This window comes from Antrostomus carolinensis, unplaced genomic scaffold, assembly GCF_000700745.2.
Source record: "Antrostomus carolinensis isolate BGI_N321 unplaced genomic scaffold, ASM70074v2 scaffold41185, whole genome shotgun sequence".
Classification (NCBI taxonomy): Eukaryota; Metazoa; Chordata; class Aves; order Caprimulgiformes; family Caprimulgidae; genus Antrostomus; species Antrostomus carolinensis.
The window spans coordinates 21,843-43,514 of NW_010319168.1; the positions used below are offsets into that span (position 1 = coordinate 21,843).

The following is a 21,672-nucleotide window of genomic DNA, read 5'->3' on the forward strand; positions in this document are numbered from 1 at the left end:
CTTGCTGGAACCCCCAGGCTCCAGGGACTGGCTGCAAAACGTGATCATACATAACATACAAACATGGCTTATTGTTTTTATATAACATACCCTGCATATATATATATACATATATGTGTATACAAAGGACCAAGAAATGCCATTAATAATTGAGAGTGTTCACATGCTATAAAAATATCTACATAAATGCAGACTTTTTAAACAGCAGCCAACTAATCTTATCCCATCAATGTAGTCATTGTAAGAAAATGGGCCTTTCAACAGAAAAGGTCTTACATAGCAACTTCTAAAGGGAAAAATAATTGCCTCAGCAATGGAAGGCTAGTTTCCAGAAGTCTATTTTCTCCATAATGGACAGTATAAGCACTGAGAAGAGCAGCAGCTTAATGTCTTCTAAAAAGCTAAAGTTCCCAAAATAAACTGTTTTCATTGAGAAACATAAATTGAATCAAAACAAATCAGGGAAGTAAAGTATTGAGAAATCACTGATACAGTCACTAACAGCAGGAGTGGCTTTAGGCAAAGAACAGGCACAAGCAGAGGTTTGTTGATAGTACTGACTGTGGGACATGGATGTAAGGGTAGAGCCAGGTGGAAGTGTTCAACAGAAGGAGGTTGGATGTTGGTGGTCAACAAGACAAATCTACAGCTCTGAGTGAAAGACATGATTTTTCACATTTTAGACAATATATCTAATGTCCAAGTGTACAGCTCCTGAGCTAGCTGAATAATAATTGAGTGAACAATGACCTCTGCGAGGCCCTTTGGACAGGCAGCCTGGTGTTACTGCATCCAAGCCACTGCCAAAAGCTGCTTTTGCTTAGCAATATTTCGAGTACGTTACCAGCAGCTCCAGCTGCCCAACTTTTCCAGTCACCTGGTCTTTCATACCCTGTCAGATGCTGGAGATGAGCCTGAGTTGCAGGTGTGCTGCTGTCTGTGCTGGGTCTGTGCAGGGACCTCAGTGTGGGGTGGTCACTCACCTCGACTGTTCGTGGACGCTGTGCATGTTCCACAAAACGCAGGAGTCGTCCATGACCACGATGAACGGCCACACACACTGGCGCTTGACTCCCAGTTCCTCCAAGCGGTTTCGTTCCAGTTCTAGATTGTGGTAGGAAAGTTCCTTAATAAGAAACCTGGCAGCACCTGAGAAAATACCATAAAGAAAACATACTGAGATCTTTATTAGACTTCAGCACTCTCTCTTCCTACAGAAAGGCTACATGAACATCTGCAGTCATTATCCCTTATTAGCTTAGTGCTTATAACATCTTAGTTTAAAAAGAAATCAATATGTCCCTTTTTCAGTGTGAGTAAATCTAAAAGGCAGACACCAAGAAGACTGGACCTTTTGAAAGACTGTGCAGAACGTGATTTTGTGGGCATTAATAAAGTCACTTGAACCAAGAAGGGGCTGAGATTCTGAAACTGAAGCTACACAAAACTTCGTGCAGGAAAAACTCAGCATCCATGAAAATGAAGTCCAAAGTTCAAGCCCCCGGTGTTCAGCTGCAGTTAATATTTAGCTTCAGCTAACTAAAAAAAATTGCAATTCGAAAAATCATGTGTAAAATGTCTAGAATGAACATTCACACAGCAGGGCTGAGTAAAATGGGTGAATATGGCCTATAAAACATCAGATTTCAAATTGAGAAGGCAGTGATCAATATATTCCACATCCCTAACAGCAGTCCTTGCATACCATTGTATTTTGCACAGATATTGCTGCTATTATCACAGCACAAATGTGAGAAGCTGCTGCAACGTTTCCTTCAACAACATGATCCACGTTATTGAACACGGATTTTGATTTCTTCACAGCAATGCATTAATGGTGTTTCTTACCAACGCCAGCGTTGTTGAACATGCCTGGTAGGACAAGCATGATGTGGTTGGGCCAGTATTTACGGTAGAGCGGCATTTCATACTCCTTGACTACAAGGAGGTGCAGGTGGCTGATGCCTTCCATGGCATGGTAGAGGTTCAAGAGGCCATGTTCATGACGTCCACTCGATGGAGTGAAGATAGGACTTTTGACTGCATTCAAATTCTGCTGGAACAAGAGATATTATGGCAGCATTAGGTAAAAAGCATGTTATTCCTGATATGGATTTTTATTTATTTATTGTTTATACTGGATTTTAAGATTATTGATCATTGCAACACACATGAATTGGAAACTAGGAATGTAAAAAGGGATGACTGTCCTCAAAAACTCCAGTTCCAAGGACAGTCAGGCATAAAATATGGGAAGAACTTTAAAAACAAAAAGAAAACAGGAAAAAAAGCCCAGCTAACTACAGCTAATTTGCAAACGTCTGTCGAGTTGACTGCATTGAGCATATGTAGCCAGCAGATGGGTAAGAGCAGCACACGCACCTTGTCAGAAACCAGTGGGAGACGCATGCTTTCTAGATGTTTTCCCTGCTTGCTGAAGACAAAATGGTTCTCTTTGGACTTAGGGATTATAAAATGCAGTTGAACCTCTTCTCCTAGCATCGAGGATGAAAACGTGAATGCATGCAGAGTGGAGTCGGATATCTGTATACAACAAAAAAAGTGGAAGAAAGATTTGCAAGCAGGTAACACAAAAGGAGTATATGGCAACCTGCTCTTACAGTCACAATACTGGAAGCCATCAGAGGAGAACATCCAAAACATTCTCTTTCAGTAACTAAAGTTAACTCTATTATATTCTAATTTTCCTCTACAATAAGCCACATTACTTAGGCATGTAACTGGCCTTGCTATTAAAACAATCAGCTTTCTGTACCAGTAATGAATGATCTTTGACCAAACTGGACTCTTCTGAAGTCCATTTGAGCCAGGAATTATTTATCAGTATTTACAAGGAGAAGTGAAAAACATACATACTAGGAAACAAACTGTCCAAATAATTTTCCCAAAAAGATTCAAAGAGCAGTGTAGCACGTGGGTGTGCCTCCACAGCAGAACACACTGCCATTCAGACACCTCAGAAGCAGCATGGCTGCATCAGGGTGGTATATTTCCTGTGCAATACTCTTCTAAGCAGCTAGGTAACCAAGGCAAGCCACGCCATTAACGGGGCTTTGAAGAGTTTGGGTGAGCTTAAGTTTGCACAGCGCTTCACTGAACCGCCTAAGTGTATACAAAGTGCCTACACATCTGATAAGATTTCATCCACAGAAGCATCTGTCTTACTACAAGGTCAAATAATTTACTCTTAACAGTCATCTTTCTATAATCTTTACTAAGAATTGAAATAATTAGTCTAAGTAAAGATGAAAAATTAAAGGGGCTTTATTTAGCTTCTTTTAAAGCACTGAAGAATCTCTTATATCCAATGACTCCTCTTTGGATGTGGAATTTCTCTGAGTTGAATTATCATAATTCTATATACACAACTCACACTTGCACATACAAGTACGTATTTATATTTATTACTAGTCGTTATGTTTGACCACAAGCACAAAGCTGAGCAGAGGGACAACAGATGTCCTTTGGGAGGATTTGCTTGTGTCAACGTACTTAATGAAGGATGAGGTTTAATCAGACCTGCTGGTGCTGCTCCGAGGTAACTGACATTGCACACTGCCAGGTCAATGTGTCTGTGCTGTGTTAGGTTAATACCAGGCTGTTGGAAAAGATTAGCAAGCAAGGAACGAACGATTTGAGATAAGGAACCTCCAAGTAAACTATAGGTGGTGGTTAAGAAATAATGTCTGAGCTATTAACCAGGAATAATCTTACCTGACAGCCTCCTGTGAGCGTAACAGTTTTAGAGATCGAAAGTTTTTTAACTAAACAGCTAAAAATGATCATTTTTGTCTAGTGACTCATAAGCTACTGCTGAAAAGCATGCACAGTTACATACAAAGGGAGGAAGAAGTGAGCCTTCCAGTCTCCCACCACAGGTGTGAATGGCTGGCATTTAGGTAAGACAAGCACCTCTCTTAATTTTACAGTCCTCTCCCGTGAGATACTGCAAACCCTCTGTGCAGGCTGAATAATGCTTTGGCTTGAGACAACTAGTCACAATATTCACCCTTTGTCAGAGGCAGCTGGAGAGGAGAACTGCTCATGCAGAACGCAGCAGACACAGTTGATGCTCCCGGGTCTGTAGCTCAGTATCTCCCCTGAGAATGGAAGAATTAAACAATTCCATCTCAGGGAAGGTGAAAGCACGAATCCTGAGACCAGAGCGGTACGCCTGGAGAGACCACAATAAAATCAAGGATGCAGTTTACCCTTGGACCTTGACACCAACCTGTGTGGCAGGACTAATGTCCATATACTGATGGCACTGCTCACAGTGATGGAACGTATTGTAAGCTGCATATTTAGTCAACATCATGGACACAGTCTCCCTTTTCTTAGGTTCCTCTGATTTTGTTTCTTTGCTTGTTTCTGTGCACAAACAAAAGAGAAATTTGATGTATGTTAAAAACAAAGACTACAATCCCAGTAACAACTGTAGAGAACACACAAATATTTTGTTTCATTTCATTTTGGAGAGTAAAGGCTCTTGTGAACTCCTGTGTTCAATCAAACCGATAAAGCCTGATTCTTTATAGGAAGGTAGTCCTAAAAAACTCCACTTACCTTGTTTCACTCTTGACAGTTGTTCCGTGTATACAGGACTTACAGTTCTGTACTTGGGGTCATGTACATTCAGGTCAAAAGACATTTTGCTGAAGATCTCAATATCCGGCCAGTGGTCATTGCTAGACTGAGTAATTTCACTGTTTTCTGGATGATCTGCAACAACACACTTCAGGTAAGCGGTGCCAGATACCCACTGAATGGTGTTTATGTGATGTTTGTTGATTTACAATTACACAGGAGCTCACACAGGTGCACACACAGAGACATCTTTGAACATCATAAATATGACCAAAATTGAAATTATAATCCACACAAAGCCATTTCAAAGAAATGGCAATTCCTTGGAAACTGCGTGCAGGCTAAGGAGCCTCATAGGTATCTGCCCTGCTCCTCATCAAGCTGCTGAGGTATAATTCACTCTGGTTTAAGCACAAAATGATCAAATGAATGGTCCTATCTGTGCAGAAGATACAAGTGCAGTCTTGAGCCTCTCTGCAGTGGAATGAGGAGCACTGGGTAAACGAGAAGCAACAGCACCCAAAGGCAGAAGGATGAAAGCAAGGAGAAAGAGGCTGTATAAATGTGTGAACTAGTAGCTGGTGGTACATGACAAAGGCAGCAAAAGATACATTCCTGTTAGAGAATGGGATGTGGCCAGCAAGGAACACCTGGAACTTCTTTGCTGTGACCCAACAGGGATAAGTCTAAAGTAGAAAATCAAGTGTAAATAATGGGAACATTAGAAAGCACCGGCCAAAGAAAACAACCTTGGACTGCGGCTTGAGCGCGAGTCAATTCAGTTTAAAATGAGATGGCAGAACATATAAAAGCAGATGTGTAACTGAGGCTACTGATTTTAGAAAAGTCAGTTCAAATGAAATGAAGGTTGGGTCTACAGACAAGCACATGCTCGCCCTACCCTGACTGACCCAATAGGATGTGAGGCAGCAGCAGTTCAGAGGCCATTAACCTCACTGGCACCGTGTCATGCTCAGATTAACACAGGGCACCAGTCAGGTGAGGCCTATTGCCTTGTCCATACAGACAAATCCTGAGGAAGCTCGCTCTGTAACTCAGCTGGCCTGAGGAAACCAGGGATTTGCCTAGGAATGAGACTTGGACTTCCTGGAATCGCAGTAGCCAACAGAATACCAAGCAAAATAAAAACACCAGAAGGAAGGGGCTTCAGAGGGACTACATCAAAAAGGACATTAAGAATGAACAAGGTCCATGAGGAATGGAAAAAACTCACCACTGAATGAAGTTTTGTCTTAAATGTTAACAAGTGTGAGATAAAACAAGCTTTGCCAAATGTCAAGCTGAGGTAGACCGCATGCATGAAAACAAGGAACAATTTTCTTTGCTGTATCACCTCAACTATATAAATTAATTTAAAAAAAAATTATTTTTACTTTGACTATTATGTTTTCAAGGAAATAAAAGGTTTACTATCAGCCAAGATGGAAACAAAACTCTAAAAGCTTGATACACACTCAAAACAGAGAGAAAGAATAATCTCCATGCCAGTTTTCTGAAAGAAAAGATATGTGAAATCAGGCAGGAGCCTGATTTTAATGCAAGCATAGCACATATGTTATCACCATTTAAGAGGAGATACAGTAATCTATGGAGCTCTGGGTCCACTACTTTTACCTTGTTAATATTCAAAACTTCAGGAGGGTGAAGGAAATAATTAAATATGTTGAAGTGAATTAAAAATGTAATAAAATGCACCATGGATTGACTAAAGAAATCTATTTCTCTGAACAAAGTAAATGCACAACATCTTATCCTTCTGGACTTAAGTAAAATATTCGATATGACACTATATGACAAATTATTAATACAGCTGAAGAAAACGGAGACAGTGAATGGTCTGTAAATTGAACAAGTTGATTAAACAGAAGATGGCAGCATGTAACATCATAAGCATTAAGGCACATGGAGATTACCAGTGAAGTTAAAAGGCCAGTAGAGAGGCATACCATTTAATACTTCCACTAATGTAACCAACTCTAAAAAACCAAAAAAAACCCCCAAACCCCCCAAAAAGGCTTAAATTTCCTGGTGGCAATACACTCAAAGAGTCACTGTCAATATGGAGAAGGAATCAAAGATCATCCAGAAAGAATTCAATGGCCTTGAAAACTGTAACAACAGAAACTGAACTATATTTAACAGAAAAAATATGAGTCATAGGTACAATCAAGGACTAATAACAAGCATTTCCGCAGCAGGCTGGGAGCACCTCGGCTGGCAATGACTGAGTTGCACAAGCTGCCTGCCAGTGCCAGTGAAATGGGAGAATGGAAAAGACCAGCACAGTACCACCATAGATGTCAACAACCATGGGGCTTTCGGTGGGGGCAGGGGAACACACGAGATGTTGTACAGTGGGTTGGTTAAACATCCTGCAGAATACCTCATTCAGTTCTGGTCACCCACGTATCAGAAGGATACACTGAAAACAGATGTGCAGGCAAGAGCTACTAAACTGATAGGGAGAATAAAGAGACTGTAATTTGTGAGGATTCTGTAAGAAGACCCAGGCTACCTAGATGAACACTGACAGAGGGTAAGACTGTTGCCTGACTACAGCATAGAAGCAAACATCAAAGAAGAGAAAAAGTATTTTAATTTAAATTAATATTTTCTTTCGTCCCAAAGAGAACGTTTATAATTGGGACAGGAACTTCTTTGGGTTGAAGAATAAAATAATATTTTAAATCATCAGAACACTCGGGCTCTGCAAAAGCATTCCAATAGAAGTAGTGGGAGCAAAAAAGCTACAATCAAAAACCCCAAACCAACCCAAACTGCTCTTCTAATGGAGTTCCATGCACTCCTGGCGCAGGTGTGACATGTTTCTGTGATCACAACAGGCCAGATGCCATGACACAGAACTCCTCTTACATTTTGGTATTTCATCCTAAGTTTCTGGGGTACTTTAGTTCAAATAATGGAAGAATAACAGTCCTCAAAGCTCCAAATCAAAGGTAAACTTTTTTTTTTTCATTTAATAGCACTTTCTGGGGAGAAACACAAATTAGCCTTTTTGAAGGTTTGACAACAACTACATTTTCAGGATGCCAGTCTAATGGTCATGAGATTTATGGACCCTGGAGTTGCTTTCACTACAAAACCAAAGAGTTCTGTAAAGAACACACTGGAGAGGACTCATTTTTAAAAGGGTTTGTGCGTCTCAAGGCGAAGGGCTGCCACGGCAGTTAACGGATCTGAGATCTGACAAATGAGCACAGATCCAAAGAGGCTCCCCCTCCCCTTTTTCCTCAGCATAAGATCTGTAAACTGTAGATAATCTTAGTGAAAATTTGTATCTGATTTATAACTAAACATAAATAATAATGATGTTTCATCAAGAAACAAAATGTTGTTAAATGTCTCATCTGCTTGAAAGCAGCCAGTGCTCTAAAAACTAGCAAGGAGAGACAACATGGGCAGAGGTTGCCCATTTACAGTTTTGTGTTCACTTTCATTTTAGTGCTATCCAAGTATCTCAATCCAAAATACATTCAATAGTTTTCAGCTGAGCCCAATATAAAATTTACATTTTCATTAATCTATATTTAAATACATGCAGACATCTACAATAAGTCTAGCTACACACTAAGGGACAGGACAAGCAGTAGGTGTAATTTATAGTCTTTCTGTGAGCCTAAAAATTTGTCACTGCTGAATAATAGGCAACAGGATCTTTATAATGCATATTAAGAATGACCACTAAATACTTACTGGCATTAACCTCTTCTTCATCGTATACATCTACTTCCAGCAACCGGATCAGCATGCGGAAGAGAATCCTTAGGAACTGCAAGTATGAGCCAGTCTTTCCCACCTGAGCCAGAGATGGAAAAAAGTCCAACTCAGACTAATAGAAAGGAAGGATGTTTCAGATAAAGGCCTTTGGGCCTACCCCATTCTAGCTCTGCAGGAAAACATAACAAGGTGTAACATTCCCCATTTTGCTGAACAGTATTACAAAACTGATACACTCATGGCAATTTTATGGCCACTGACATCCACGTGCATTGCATTTAGGCTAAAACATGACATATGGCATCACCCTTCCTCTCCTTACCACTTCCAGCTTGGACTTAACCTTAAAATTTGGCTGATTTTTGACCTCAGAACACATCCCTGCCTGGAACCTTGCAAGGGGCCTTTACAAGTACGACCTCCAGTCCTCATCATCAGTCCTCTCATCCTGCTAGTAAGGCAAGAGGAAGGAACTGTTCTCTTACTTGTGGTGGTCCCGTCAAAAGCAGCCGCCTGGGGTGAAAACTCCTTGAGCCAGACGCCTCACCCTGATTGCTGAAGTCCGCGTGGTGCTGTCGGGCTGTTGTCCACTGCCTGTAGTAGAGAGACTGCTCTTCACTGTTCATGTCCTTGTGAAGCAGAGGTCTCAGAGAGCTCAGCCAAGACACGTCAGCATGAGGCAGGAGGGAAGAGGAGGAAGGCAAATTCCCACTTTTCTGCGAGCTCAGGAGACAGTAGGCAGCCTTTGACAGGATGACAATGCGTGGCAGCGCAGCACGGAGGGCCTTGCTGTCTTTGGCCGAATGGGCAGGCCACCGAAATGTCTGGGAGACTGAAGACAGTGATGATGATAGTTTTGAAGTGGTGCTGCTCGCCATCTGGTTACCCAGGGAGTCACATTCTTGTTTCAGGGACTCTCCAGCTGTGAAACTGGGGTAAGTTCCCTCATCTACTGAGCTGTGCGCCACAGTCTGGAAGTTAAGCAGCGGTGCTTGCTTCTGAGACTTGTCTGCCGCACTCGAGGAGCTCACGCCGTTGTCAGCCAGGGAACCTGGGGAAAAAAAGAGCAGGCAGTGAACAGATACTGGCCAACATAAGAAAATCATGAGCTCATCTGATCTATGGGACAATCCTAATGTACAAATATTTCTGCTCAGTGAAGGGTTAAGAAGTTAGAAATCATTGACAGCCGTGTGTCCTTCTTGCTGGAGAGACAATGGCCCTTCTGCTAGGGTTCAGAGTCCAAACACAAGTGTCCCAATCCCAGTCTCTATATGTTAACTATCATTTCCCATCTGGGATTTAGAATTTGATGGTAAAACCTTCTGACATTCAAGTATAACACACCACTGTATACACAGATCAATTTGACCTTCCTCTCTATAGAGAAGAGACTATTCATTTCACTGCAACTTTAATGTGAATTGGGCTATGCTTCCTCCTCCACACCAGTCAGGTTTAGTTGGTGTATGGGAAGATCTGGTGTTTGACAAAGGTCCAGTTCAGCTGTCTTAACATCTCAAACTCATAGTGAAACAAAGGGAAGGACCCAGAACTGCTTGAGGAATGCAAGGAAGCGAAGGCCTGGTGGGAGACAATGCTCCATTGATGCCTGGAGAGGCAGGGTAAGACCCGGCTAGTCTTTGCAAGGAGGCAAATATCCATCCTCATCCATAGCTGCCCCTGCAGTTACAGAGCATTTTTCTATTCCTAAAATTTTATAGTACCCATTTCTACTCTGATTTTTAAGATCTTTTCAGGATTCACCAGATGGAATTAGCAACAAATGTGAAATACGAGTTTAAAAATAAAAATCACAAGGGACACTTAGCGATGGCATACCATCCTCCCACTGCAACACTATCCCCTTTCAGCTGTACACAGGAAAACTGCTCACCGTGGAAAGAATCCGCTACTAACATTTCATGGCCTAGCCTGCTGCATGGTACAGCTAGGCAACTCACATCTGACTAAACATCTCACTTTGTTTGCATTCAAATTCCAGTGACGTAGGAACCAAGACTTGTTTTTCACAGCAACAGCAGAATAACTGACCTGAGGTTCCAGTGACAGCACTGCTATTACTCTGGGGTCGGTCCAAATCTATCAATAGCTCATCAGAGTCATTCTCGCTACCATTAGCCTTCTCATGCTCCTTCTCACTAAGGTCAAGAGCTACAATAGGCCCTCGAATTGCCTCCTTGGAGACGTAGCAGCATGCCAGGCCTACTTCTTGTTCTAATGCAGTCCGAGTTAAGTAGCTTGAGTCAATTAGTCGAAGGTCACAGTATTTCAACGACCTAGAAAACCGAACCCAAGAAAAAAGAAAGTTTTGGCTTTTCTCACTTTGAAGAATACTCCCTATCTTTAATTGCTTACTCAATATTCATGAACAATGTTATTAGATGGTATATATACAGCATATATAAAATTATTTTAAAATATTCAGCACATAAGTTATGCTCCTTGGTACTTTGCACAGACATTCATTGACCCACGTAGCACAGTAGCTTCACTTATCACAAACCTCACTTTCCAAAATTTTAAACTGTTCCCAAATAAAGTCTAAAATACACTTTTTTGTGAAAAAATAGCCATAGGGTATCAAATCACATATCCACCTCCCTACTTATCTAAACATGTTAGAGAAAAACCATATTCCAAGAGTGATAACAGCACCTGGGGAAAGTTTCTCCTAGAGGGTCCTTGCCAGTCAGAATAACAATGCAAGGTAGACCTTCCAAATCCTGATAGGTACGAGGGATCCAGTCGTCCTGCTCATTTCCTCTCCAAGCCTGTGAACAGAGAAACTTCCAGTCACATTTAAATGATACCATCCCCCATTTTTTTTTCTCCCCCCCCCGCTTTTTCTTTGTATACAGAGTTTGTTTACTCAGCAGCCAACGGGACAGAGACCTTAGGTACAGGCATGCATTTTTTCTGGTAGCAAAGTGTTAGTCAAGCATTAAATGCACAGAAAAAGGATGCATAGCATATGTTGTTCAGTGCTGGAAACATACACCTGCTGTGGTATTAGTGCAGTCTGTCAGAGAAAAATGCAGTTGATACCTTCAATTTCAGGCTGGCCCGGTTAAAAGCTCTTTGAAATTAATCTCAAGCTAAAGTAAGACCTTCAAGTGGAGTATGAAAATGATTCCATGATACTCAAATATTTGGTTAATTTTTCTATATAATGAAAGATTCTATGAAAGAAAAAAAATTTCCCTTTCACTGGAGGTAATCCCACAAGAAAGGACTCCTTACCTACAGTCTACCAAGGCCCAAGACCACAAACCTGTACCAATTTCCCTTAACCCTGGAAAATCTGGTTGCATCAGTCCCATATCCTTGCATCCTTCAGTCCCCTTGGGTCAGCAGAGTTTACCGAACCGGGCCAAGAACATTTGTGTTCTCTGTGTTGGATGCAGCCTCCTAAAAACATTGCTTTATCTTGAGCAACAATGTCTGTCTTGCTGTGTTGCACAGTGCCCAGACTTCCAGATGATACAGGCAATATTTGATCAAGACAGGCGTGCGCACCCTACAGCAACTGTTAAAAGGAAGTAAAGCTAGAAGATTCAAGAGACCCTCACTTAGAAAGGAAACAAGCCATTCTATCTCTACAAACACTGAAATTGCATTATAAAGCTGAAATGCAAAAATGCTGCTTCATATCCAGTCATTCCTGTCAACACATTATGGGTACCACCAGGAAAACTGACAACACAGCCTTTTAGATCACTGACCAGTCAGGACAGATCAGTGGAGAAGCTCTTTCCATATAACCCTGAGATGTCACACTTCTGTGCTGATCAGACATTAAAGACTCTCCAGACAAGGAAATTAAGCCCTAATTGTTACAGAATAATCAAGTATTTGAGCTACAGCATATCATGCTGCTGGAAAAAGATTTTCCTTCCTTCTTATTAATGGACAAAATTAGTTCTGGAGAAGACTCTTATCTAGCTGAGGCACAGAATCTACTTTGCTGATCCAGGAGAGCAAGCCCAAACACTCAAACGGCCCATAAAAATAATATAGATATTACTCTCCTCAGCACACATGTGCAAGACGCAGCTCTCTTGACAGAGCAAGAATTACGAAAGCTGAGTAGAAAACATACCTTGCAAGAAGAACCCTATCTTCAATTTCCTCTTGTTCTTCTAGTCTCAACCTGTAGCATTGACCTGTTCTCTCCTCACCCTTCCTCCTCCCCAGAAAGGCCATGTTTTATTATTAATCTTCACAGGCAGATGAAGGAGATTGAAAAGGAGGACTCACTAGCAGATCAGTGACTCAGTGTGCCATCTGACCTTTTGAAAATTTCCACTAAAAAAACCCTATGATTATTTTTTTCTTAGCTTAGGAAGAGCACAATTTGGAGTAATATTCCCCTTTTCTGCTATGGCTCTTTTCTCTTTCCCCAGTCCCCAGAAAAAAATATTTCTCCAACTACCTAACAACATCTACTGGCTCAGTAGAGCAGCCTTGGCAGCAGGGAGCTAATTTCTGCCTCAGGAGGGTTAGTTTGGTTGTGTGTTACCCCGCCTCTCCAATGACAGAAGTTTCTGTGAAAGTGCACAGCTAGGAAATGAAATAAGGGAAGACAGATACAAAGCTTTCTGCTAGCCTAAGGACTTAAAAAGAAGCCCGAGTGCCTGAAGCTTTGAGCTGTAAATTTGCATACAGAAGACGTATTTCTTGACCATCTTACTCAGGAAGGGCCGAGAGCTGCAGCCTTCTGGGCTCCTCACTTCTGAATGCCTGATTCTAGTTACACTTAAGGGGTATGCCATGACAGCATGCCTGGTCCACAAAATAGTTATTTACATTATTTCCTAGCTCTTCCTTCATTCTGTACCTCTGGGTGTGCCATGAACCTTGAAGCTTGGCTTCCTGATGGAGAGGAATGACCTGTCTGGCTGGCCAGAAGGTTTTCTGACAGAGAGAGCAACGGCCCAGCTACCAGCACTGGCCACCCTCTCCGCCCCGCTGTGACACCACACAGACTGCTAATGCCCTCTTAGGGGGACACTAAGTTAAGTCAAACTTTTCAGCTGGGGTCACTAACAGCCATAAAATTTCCCTCCCTCCCTGCCCCTGAAAAAGGTCAGGATGAAGTCTCATCCTCCCTGCAACCAACAGCTGTTATTGTTGGGACCAGCATTTTGAGACTTGACCTCACCAGAAAGCACTCAGTAGCCTCATCCTGCTCTCCCTCTCTCCAAAAAAAAAGGGCCTAGGTGCTCATAGCGGAAGCAGGCAGCGATCAGTTCCCCAACTGCCCTAGTCCTCCAGCTTCAGTACTCCACCTAATATCAGGAGAAAAGCCAAGCAGCACAGAGACTAAATCAAAATTGTCTGCAATAAACTAGACTCAGTGGTAGAATGGCTGATGAATTTTATAACGGGAATCATTGCCCAAAGATATATTCTCACCATTTCAGATAACCCGTGTTGTCCCAGGCACCAGACCAGCAGGCACGGCAGCCCAGCACAAGACTCACAGGCAAACTTCATAATTGTGGAGTGCCACTGGGATAACTCACTTAAAAAGACACTACAGGCTTATCTTTGGGCAACTTTCCTCACTCCCCTCTTATGCATGTTTCAGAATTGAGTGGGTTTTTTCTAGTCAGCTGCAAGGAAAGAAACAAGTCCAAAATCCTACAGCTTTGTTTATTCCAAAAAGCATCTTATTTTTGGAGGGAGAGGAATAAGAATTGTTTAGAAGTTTTTTCGTTCTCTGCCTGATCGATTTCCTCTATTCCAGATCAATGACAACGTAGATATTCATCTGCAACAGCTTCTGCACTAAGGCCCTCACAGGCTGCTCCAGCAACATGGAAGGGCTGCAACCCTTTAGGGCAAAGGGCCATAAAGAAGTCCTCACAGGACTCACAGTCCAAAATGATTTAAGGTTGGAATTAATGCCTAGCCAAAAAAATCCAGCAGCACAGAGCTGCTGTCTATCTATCTCACGTGTCATTTTCTCCTTCATGACTACTACTTTCCTCTCTTCCCTCTCCTGCCACAGACAAGATTTGAGAAGCAGAGGTGGTAGCTTCTTTAAAGGACATTTGATCTGCTTTTGGTTGTAAGCAAGGTCTTTAAAAAAGAGTTTGGCTTTTCTGTGTGGTTTTGAGTACCTCATATATACTGTATAATTTGTAGCAACAGAAAGTTAATCTCTCCGTGAGACTTAAAGCAGAGATCAGGACAGAAAACCAGAATTACTTTCAGGCTGGTACCTAAGGCAGGCAACTAGTTTCCCTTTGTTTAATGTAGTGAGGTTAATTCAGGAGGTGGATTTGGCTAGTTGAATCATGCTATTATAAATCCATGCAAAAGTCTGGCTTGGTGCATATATGCTGTGTAGAAGAGGCTTTCAGCATGCAGTGGTTTGAGAAAAGAAGTCTTTGACAAACAGCATACTTTACCAGTTATCAGAAGGGCAGAAGATGGATGGACAGAGCAGACAACAGATACACTAGACAGATAAGTTGGTGGAAAAAATTAGTTTGTCTAAGGAGATCTGAGCTTTGCTTTCAGAGATTCAAAGATGAACCCTATCTGACTTATGCTGTTACTCAACTTCAAGAACTGAGGTAACATCCAGTGTTTGACTTCATGGACCAGTAACAACTGAGGTTTTTTCTGAGTTTCTAAATCAGTTATGCTCATTAAAAATACAGTATACTTCCACGGAGGCAGATACAGAACATGTACCCTTTTCCTATAGAATAGGTAACCTATAAACATATGGGAATAAACACACAACATGTACGACAGTCAGATGACTACAATGGGCACACAAACAAGTACTGAGTTTCTGCTAACCTTTAACCGTGTCACAAAGTGTTTGGCGACAGTAAGCTCTGAGGCAGGATTTCCAAGGAGGATCTCAAAACGATACTGCAGACCTAATTTGTCTCTTACTTCTTGTAACCTCTCCTTGGCCAGCATAGCTAGCTGCACAGACGGCACCCTAATGACGAGCATGTGGCCGCAGCCATTCTTATCCTTTCCTGGAGAAGTGATAAGGTCATCCATTATGCTGAGCGTTTCAGGCGTGCTGTGATCTCTGAGTGAGGCCATGGTCGTGAGCGCCATCAGAGCCTGGGAATACTGCTGGATGAGAAGGTAGCAGCGAATCACCATGCTGTGCAGCCGGGGGTACCTGTGAGGAGACACACTTCTGCGTTAGCACATGCAAAAATCACAGCAACGCCTGAAAACGAGCCAAAACCCAGGACCGTGTTGTAAAGAAGTGCTCATTTATTTTTTTCTGTAGCCTTTGATTTTCATGGACGATAATTTTGCAGAAAATCTAACTGTATTATAAGTAAATAAATATAACATGGTCCAAACGCAGAAGATAAAGAGCCAAGTCTTGCACTCAAGCATCAGGAATTATAAACTTGTGTTATCTTAATTTGAGCCAAAATTTCAGCTGAAGATCTTTAACTTGATGGAGATACAGATAATCTCAGATCCATAGCACAGGCTAATAATTGCTTTGCTGTCCAAAAGCTTTTTTCTTCTATGTACTCAGACAACCATCACTGCTTCAGATGTCTTGTGGGAGGAGTACTTCATAATTTCACATCTCTCACCCTATCACCAGAAAAATAGACTTACAATAGGGATAGCTGGCTCTAAACCAAATCTGAACTTCCATTTTGCCTTTTAACTCACAGAGCCAATGTTTCTTTCTCCCTCATTACAGCTATATGCTGTGACAACAGATATGAACCCACAAAGAAAAATGCTAAGAAAAAAAAAAGAAGATTAAAAAATACTCAAGCAAAAAAAGCACTCAATTTCTAGACACTGTATTACAGTGGTGAGTTCACTCACCACTGTAATACAGGAAAAAACCTAAGATGCTGTACCTTGAGTGCTAGTCTTGCACCACGTAAGTCCAAATAACTAAAACAACTACAAGTCCCAAATTTCTCTGCCCTTTTGCTTGAGTAATTTAATAGATTATATGAGATCTATTTGAATAAAATTTTGGGTCTGTCTTTAACTAGTGGGTACAGTAGCTCGCCCCATATACCATAAGCCAGCCATTAAATCAATACATTTTTAAAACATTTTTTTACTCCTTTTCCCATAAAAATACCCACTGCATTTTTGCTGCTAAAACAAACAGACTCTCTCTTATAATACCAAAATGTCTGCAATGTTTTCAGACACGCAAACTTGTATGGCTCATCCACCCAGATGGAACAGCCTACTTTCTTGAAAACAGAGGCTAAATCAACTGTGATGCAGAAGCATATCCTGGCTCCAATGTACAGGTTCACCTCCCATCAATTTCTAGTCTTATCCTAACCTCCTGTCAGGTTAGTATTTGCACATGCACTAATCCTCCCTCATCCTTTTCCCCATTCACATATTAAGAACAGAAAGACAGCAATAGTGGCCACTATCTCTTCTGCTGGACTTAGCCACAAAGCCACTAAAGAACTGACCTATTAAGATTAACTGACCTTATTAGTTTTTATCACATTCATTACTTACATATTTGTAGATAATAATAATAAATATTAAAGATGTACTTAATTAGCTATTTATGTTGCTAATTTAACACATTTGATATTGAATTTTACTTAATAAATGTAAATACACTTAAAATTATTACATTGACCTAAAGAAAATAGGAAAAACAGTACTGAAGACAGAACAATCCTGTTCCAGTAAATTTGAAAACACAATGAGAACTATAGCTCAAACTGTTATAAGTGATTTCTCCTGCTAATACACAGAACAGATTAACTCCACATTGCTGGAAACGACAGTATCGCCTTTGTTCCTGCAATATGCATATTTAATTATACCTTGGATATGTGTTATGAAAGTAGCTTGTTCAGGCAGCTACAGGGTACTAATAAGCTATTTTCAGGCTCTGACCTGCAGGAACCAAAACCATAGCCAGCTAGTAAATAAAAAAAAGTATGTGTTTTAAATGATGTTACTTGCCTGGGCCACCACTAAAAAATTGTTAGCAGTCTCAGCAGACAGACATCAGAAATGGTGAGGTATGAAACCTCTAGTACCTTCGTAGCTAAGTAAGGGCTGAGCCAAAAGAAGAGAGCAGCACAGCTGAGCCTGGAACGCTGCTGATTGGACCTGATTTCTTCTGTAAAGAAACGAAGGGTATCCTCTCCTGCATCAACAGCACTAAATTTGTTACAAAAATTAAAATTGCACATACTTTAGATTCCAAGATCAACATCAAACACCCTCATGTCTTCATTCCCCTGTGATGGGGCTCATAAACATATCTGTACCCTTAAGATCCCAATTCAGCAGAATCCCAAGCTCCCACGTTACTATTTACCTTTCTAAAAGTGTGTTGACCATTTTTTCAAAGGTTTCATCGCATCTCAAAAGGGGACTTGTGACTCCCCACTGGAGGGATTTGCTGTATTCATTCAAGCCAAAATACAACTTGTCTTCACTTGCTGAATCATCCTGTTCATACAGAGATAGCAAAAACACATGGAAAACTGGAACCAATTTTATTTTCTTTTGCCATTTAAAAAATAAATGGAAAGAATTTTCCAAAGCAAAATACCCTTTCTTTTCACTCAGTCTCCCTCAGTGATGCTATCTGTTTGTTTCAAAGAATACAATAAAATGTAAACTGATTTTTACTTAACTATTGTCTACAGCTAGGAAAGACAGGTGTCAGTCCTTGCCAATTTTTCTTGCAAATCTCCTACCTGTGATTACAGAGGATTTCTAGAATCTTGCTAATTATCTGCTGACTCCTTGTCTCTGGCTTTATATCAACTGACAACTGTTATCTCATTTCTATTTAAAGTGTAACTTGAAAACCGAAGGATTATTAATTTCCAAAATTATTCTTGATTGTCAGATTCTGCACATCTCTAATGACAATCGGAAACTGATAATTTATTTGCTGGAATGCAAATCTGCAAACATCAATCAGAAAAGCAGAATATTTTCTGCCTCAAATTTCATGAGGTCTTTGCTGGAAGTACAGCATGGTCTCCCATGCATTTACATCACCAGTAATTATGAGGTATTACTTTTTTTGTGGGTTATTTTTTTAATTGGAAGACTGAAAGTTGTCGATTTTTTCCTTCTGGGAAACAAAAAGCTGTCTAGACAATTTCCTAGAAGGTGACCACAATGGCTTATATTAACAATAAACCAAAAAGGAAACTTTGAATATTCATTCACTCCCTCATTTCCACCATTCTGTTTGTTTGACTTTAACTGTTTTTTACAGCTACCTCTTTAAGACACTTTACAGAAACCAATGGTACATTCAACACAGTAAAGCCAAATGATACAAATATACCAAACAAGGAATAGGTGAAAAGGCTATTTTTTAAGCAGATTTTAGCAAAAACATCCTCAGAATCAGCTCACTGAAATGATGAAAAAAACCTAATGGTACAGAATGTCCAACAGACCTTCTTCTCTGCACAATGACGGCACTTATTACACCATAACTTGTTAACCTAGCACAGAACTTTTATTAGTACCAGAAAAGTAATGAAAAGACCTGACAGGCTATGGGACGTACAACTTACAGTCAAAAGTCAAGACTGCTTGAAAATAGAAGGCCATCTCCAGAGCTTTATGGCATGTCTACATAGCTTTGTCTGACCAGAGTGTAGAAAGTAATTTCTCATATTACATGACTGGACAAAGAAAAATGTGTAGTTACTGGGTATAAATATCAATGCTAGCCCTACCACCAGCATCCCCGGGCTGGAGCCTGAGAGAACAAACTCCAGCAAAGAAAGAGCTTCCCTCCTAACATACACATCTGCTAGATTCTGTTAGGTGTGAAGTCCATATTAAAATTCAGAGTTAAAATTAACAATTAAACACTTACCACAGTGTCAAATTGTATCCAGTGTACCTCATTGCTAGAGCTGATCCTGGACTGCTGGGTTTGCAAGGCATAAGGAAAAGAGCTGACCTGAAGAACAAGGAGGTTGAATGCTTCAAGGACCTCCCTGCAATTAATAACTCTATCAGCCAGACCATGACTAGGCTCACCATGTGACAGGGAACTTGAAATGGCACTGCAGAAATAAGAATGCAAAGAATTGCCTTACATCCTGAGATTCAATGGATTACTCTCATCCTGAAGAAAAATCTCCAAATGATCATGGCACTGAGAATCACAACTCAAAAATCTCTTTGGAAAGGTGAAAGATGTTGAAAACATTTGAGTGTTCTCTGTGGGCAGACCCACACAATAGGGGGAAAAAAAAATAAAGGACCAAAATCTGCCGACAGTGAGAATGTGAATTAGTGTGCCAATTTAAAAGAATATTGTATGGAGGAAATAAAAAAAAAAAAAAAAAAAGCCAAAGCTGGTGTCATCCCTCTCACTCAGAAACACTGTTGCATGACCTGTGGAGTTAGGATATAGCAACAATTTTACAAGATCCAGTGGATTTTCCAGCCTGAAACAATATATTTCTAAAAGACTGGGGAACCTGATAGTCTCCTGGTGTTCTGATTTTCAGCTCCTAGAATTATCTTTGCCTCCAGGATATTCAGGAATTCCACATTCAGTCTACAGCAAAGACAGTAACAAAAACGTGATGGTGGGGATAGGCAGGAAGAATGTTGCTTTTGTCTATTTTCAGCTGTCCTGCAAGGAAAGTATTTTGTTTATGATAACTCTGGTATTCAAATAAATCTCACAGCCTCACACACCATGTCTAAAACACATTAAGATTTTTCTCCTCAATTTACTCCTGGAACAAGAGCAGAATCATTAGCTTTAGTTATTTCTTTCTTATTTGATAGTAAAGTTGTAATTCAGTGTGAAGAAATGTTTCTGCACATATGTGTGTGGGGTGTTGTATTCAGATCTAATGTTGGTTAAATCCAACGCAGCTGTTTTTAAAATTCTTACAGGGCATTTTTTCAGCTGATGCAAAGAGTTAAATGTCTGTAATTTCTTAAATTAAAAACAACACTATCATCAAGGATGAAAACATTAATTAAAACATGAGTGGCTTATGAAGATGGGAGAGATTTGGGGTTGAGTAGAGAAAAAGGGGAGGAACATGAAAAAGACAAGAGGAACAAAGAGAGTTGCAAAATTCAGCCCTTTTTCCTGGACTTCAGTATCATAGCACTTACCTCTAGAAACAGTCTTGTTAGGGATCCAAAAATCTGAAACTAGTCTCACCTATATTCAACCGAATCAGAATTAGTTAACAAATACCATGGCCAAGCAAAAAAGACAGTTTCTGATTCTGAGGCACAATATGCCTTAGGCCTAGAGAAAGCATTGGGTGTCTAAGTTGGTCAAGTCTTTTGAAAAACCTAACTGAAAGATACTGGAAGAGGATAGTTTTTCTTTGGTAGATTGAAGCAGCTACCTTGTTAAATCCATGTGAGCATTGTCATGAACCAGCACAAACAGTGTGTAGGGATTCTGCTTCACTCGTCTCATGAAAACTTCAAATTTTGTTTGAATCTCATTGTCTAGCCGAACCACATATTTCTCAGCTCTCTGGTATGCCGTTCCATTGTCTTCTAGGCCCAAGTCCACAAGGACACCTGTCAGAAATAATACAACAACATTTTTTTCCCTTTGAGTGCATTCAAAAGTGAAGCGTCAACAGTAGGTTGCCACTTGTCTGCCAGTATCAGGACTGAGCCAAATCACTGGTATGCCCTAGTAAGGAGACGGTATCCAAATGCATTTTCTCTCATAATGGGGACTGAAATGTGTTTCTTGGCTTCTGGATTTCCTCCAAAAAGTGCCGTGTCCTGGTTTTTGCTAGACCTCCACTAAAATGTCCAGAGCAGTGCTCAGGTGGCTATGCTCCACGATCCTAGGCCACACTTGCTCACATTTACCTAATATATTAATCCTGCTTGAGTCAGAAAAGGTTATCCCGACCTTCCCTTTGCAAAAGATGATAAATTTATATAAAATTGACTCTCACTAATATCATATCAATTTTTCATGCTCTGCATCAACATTTGTGTCGATACAACTACTCTCTAACAGTCTTTGTAATGATAGATTGCCATCATATTAATAAAGTAGGCATGATGGCTATCATAGTGTGTGGTTTTGAATGCCATTTGAATTAAAGAAGTAGAAACAAGCTACTGTGAAATGTGTATCAACTATGTATTTGCCAAGGTCTTTATGTTTAAAAAAAAAATTTTAAAAAGTAAAGTAAAAAACATTCATTTAAAAAAAATAAAATAAAAATATTGTGAAACCCTGTTAAAAGATACCGGAAAAACTCTGCTTTAGTGTGTAGCAGAAAATTAAGT

The 21,672-nt window shown here is 40.5% G+C and overlaps 1 protein-coding gene across 1 annotated transcript in view; it reads right to left on the reverse strand.

The window, feature by feature from the left end:
- The window catches only part of GREB1L (GREB1 like retinoic acid receptor coactivator), a 61,343-nt gene that overhangs the window by 5,373 nt on the left and 34,298 nt on the right, over window positions 1-21,672 (reverse strand). The window contains exons 13-26 of the mRNA XM_029085239.1: window positions 20,760-20,940; window positions 19,250-19,442; window positions 17,717-17,850; window positions 15,208-15,547; window positions 11,047-11,162; window positions 10,423-10,667; window positions 8,853-9,418; window positions 8,344-8,446; window positions 4,588-4,743; window positions 4,253-4,392; window positions 2,383-2,544; window positions 1,849-2,056; window positions 984-1,149; window positions 1-31 (exon numbers count right to left, since the gene is read on the reverse strand). The exon at window positions 1-31 is cut by the window's left edge and continues 215 nt beyond it. Coding sequence (XP_028941072.1) covers window positions 1-31; window positions 984-1,149; window positions 1,849-2,056; window positions 2,383-2,544; window positions 4,253-4,392; window positions 4,588-4,743; window positions 8,344-8,446; window positions 8,853-9,418; window positions 10,423-10,667; window positions 11,047-11,162; window positions 15,208-15,547; window positions 17,717-17,850; window positions 19,250-19,442; window positions 20,760-20,940 — 2,741 coding nt within the window. The remainder of the gene's footprint in view (window positions 32-983; window positions 1,150-1,848; window positions 2,057-2,382; window positions 2,545-4,252; window positions 4,393-4,587; window positions 4,744-8,343; window positions 8,447-8,852; window positions 9,419-10,422; window positions 10,668-11,046; window positions 11,163-15,207; window positions 15,548-17,716; window positions 17,851-19,249; window positions 19,443-20,759; window positions 20,941-21,672) is intronic.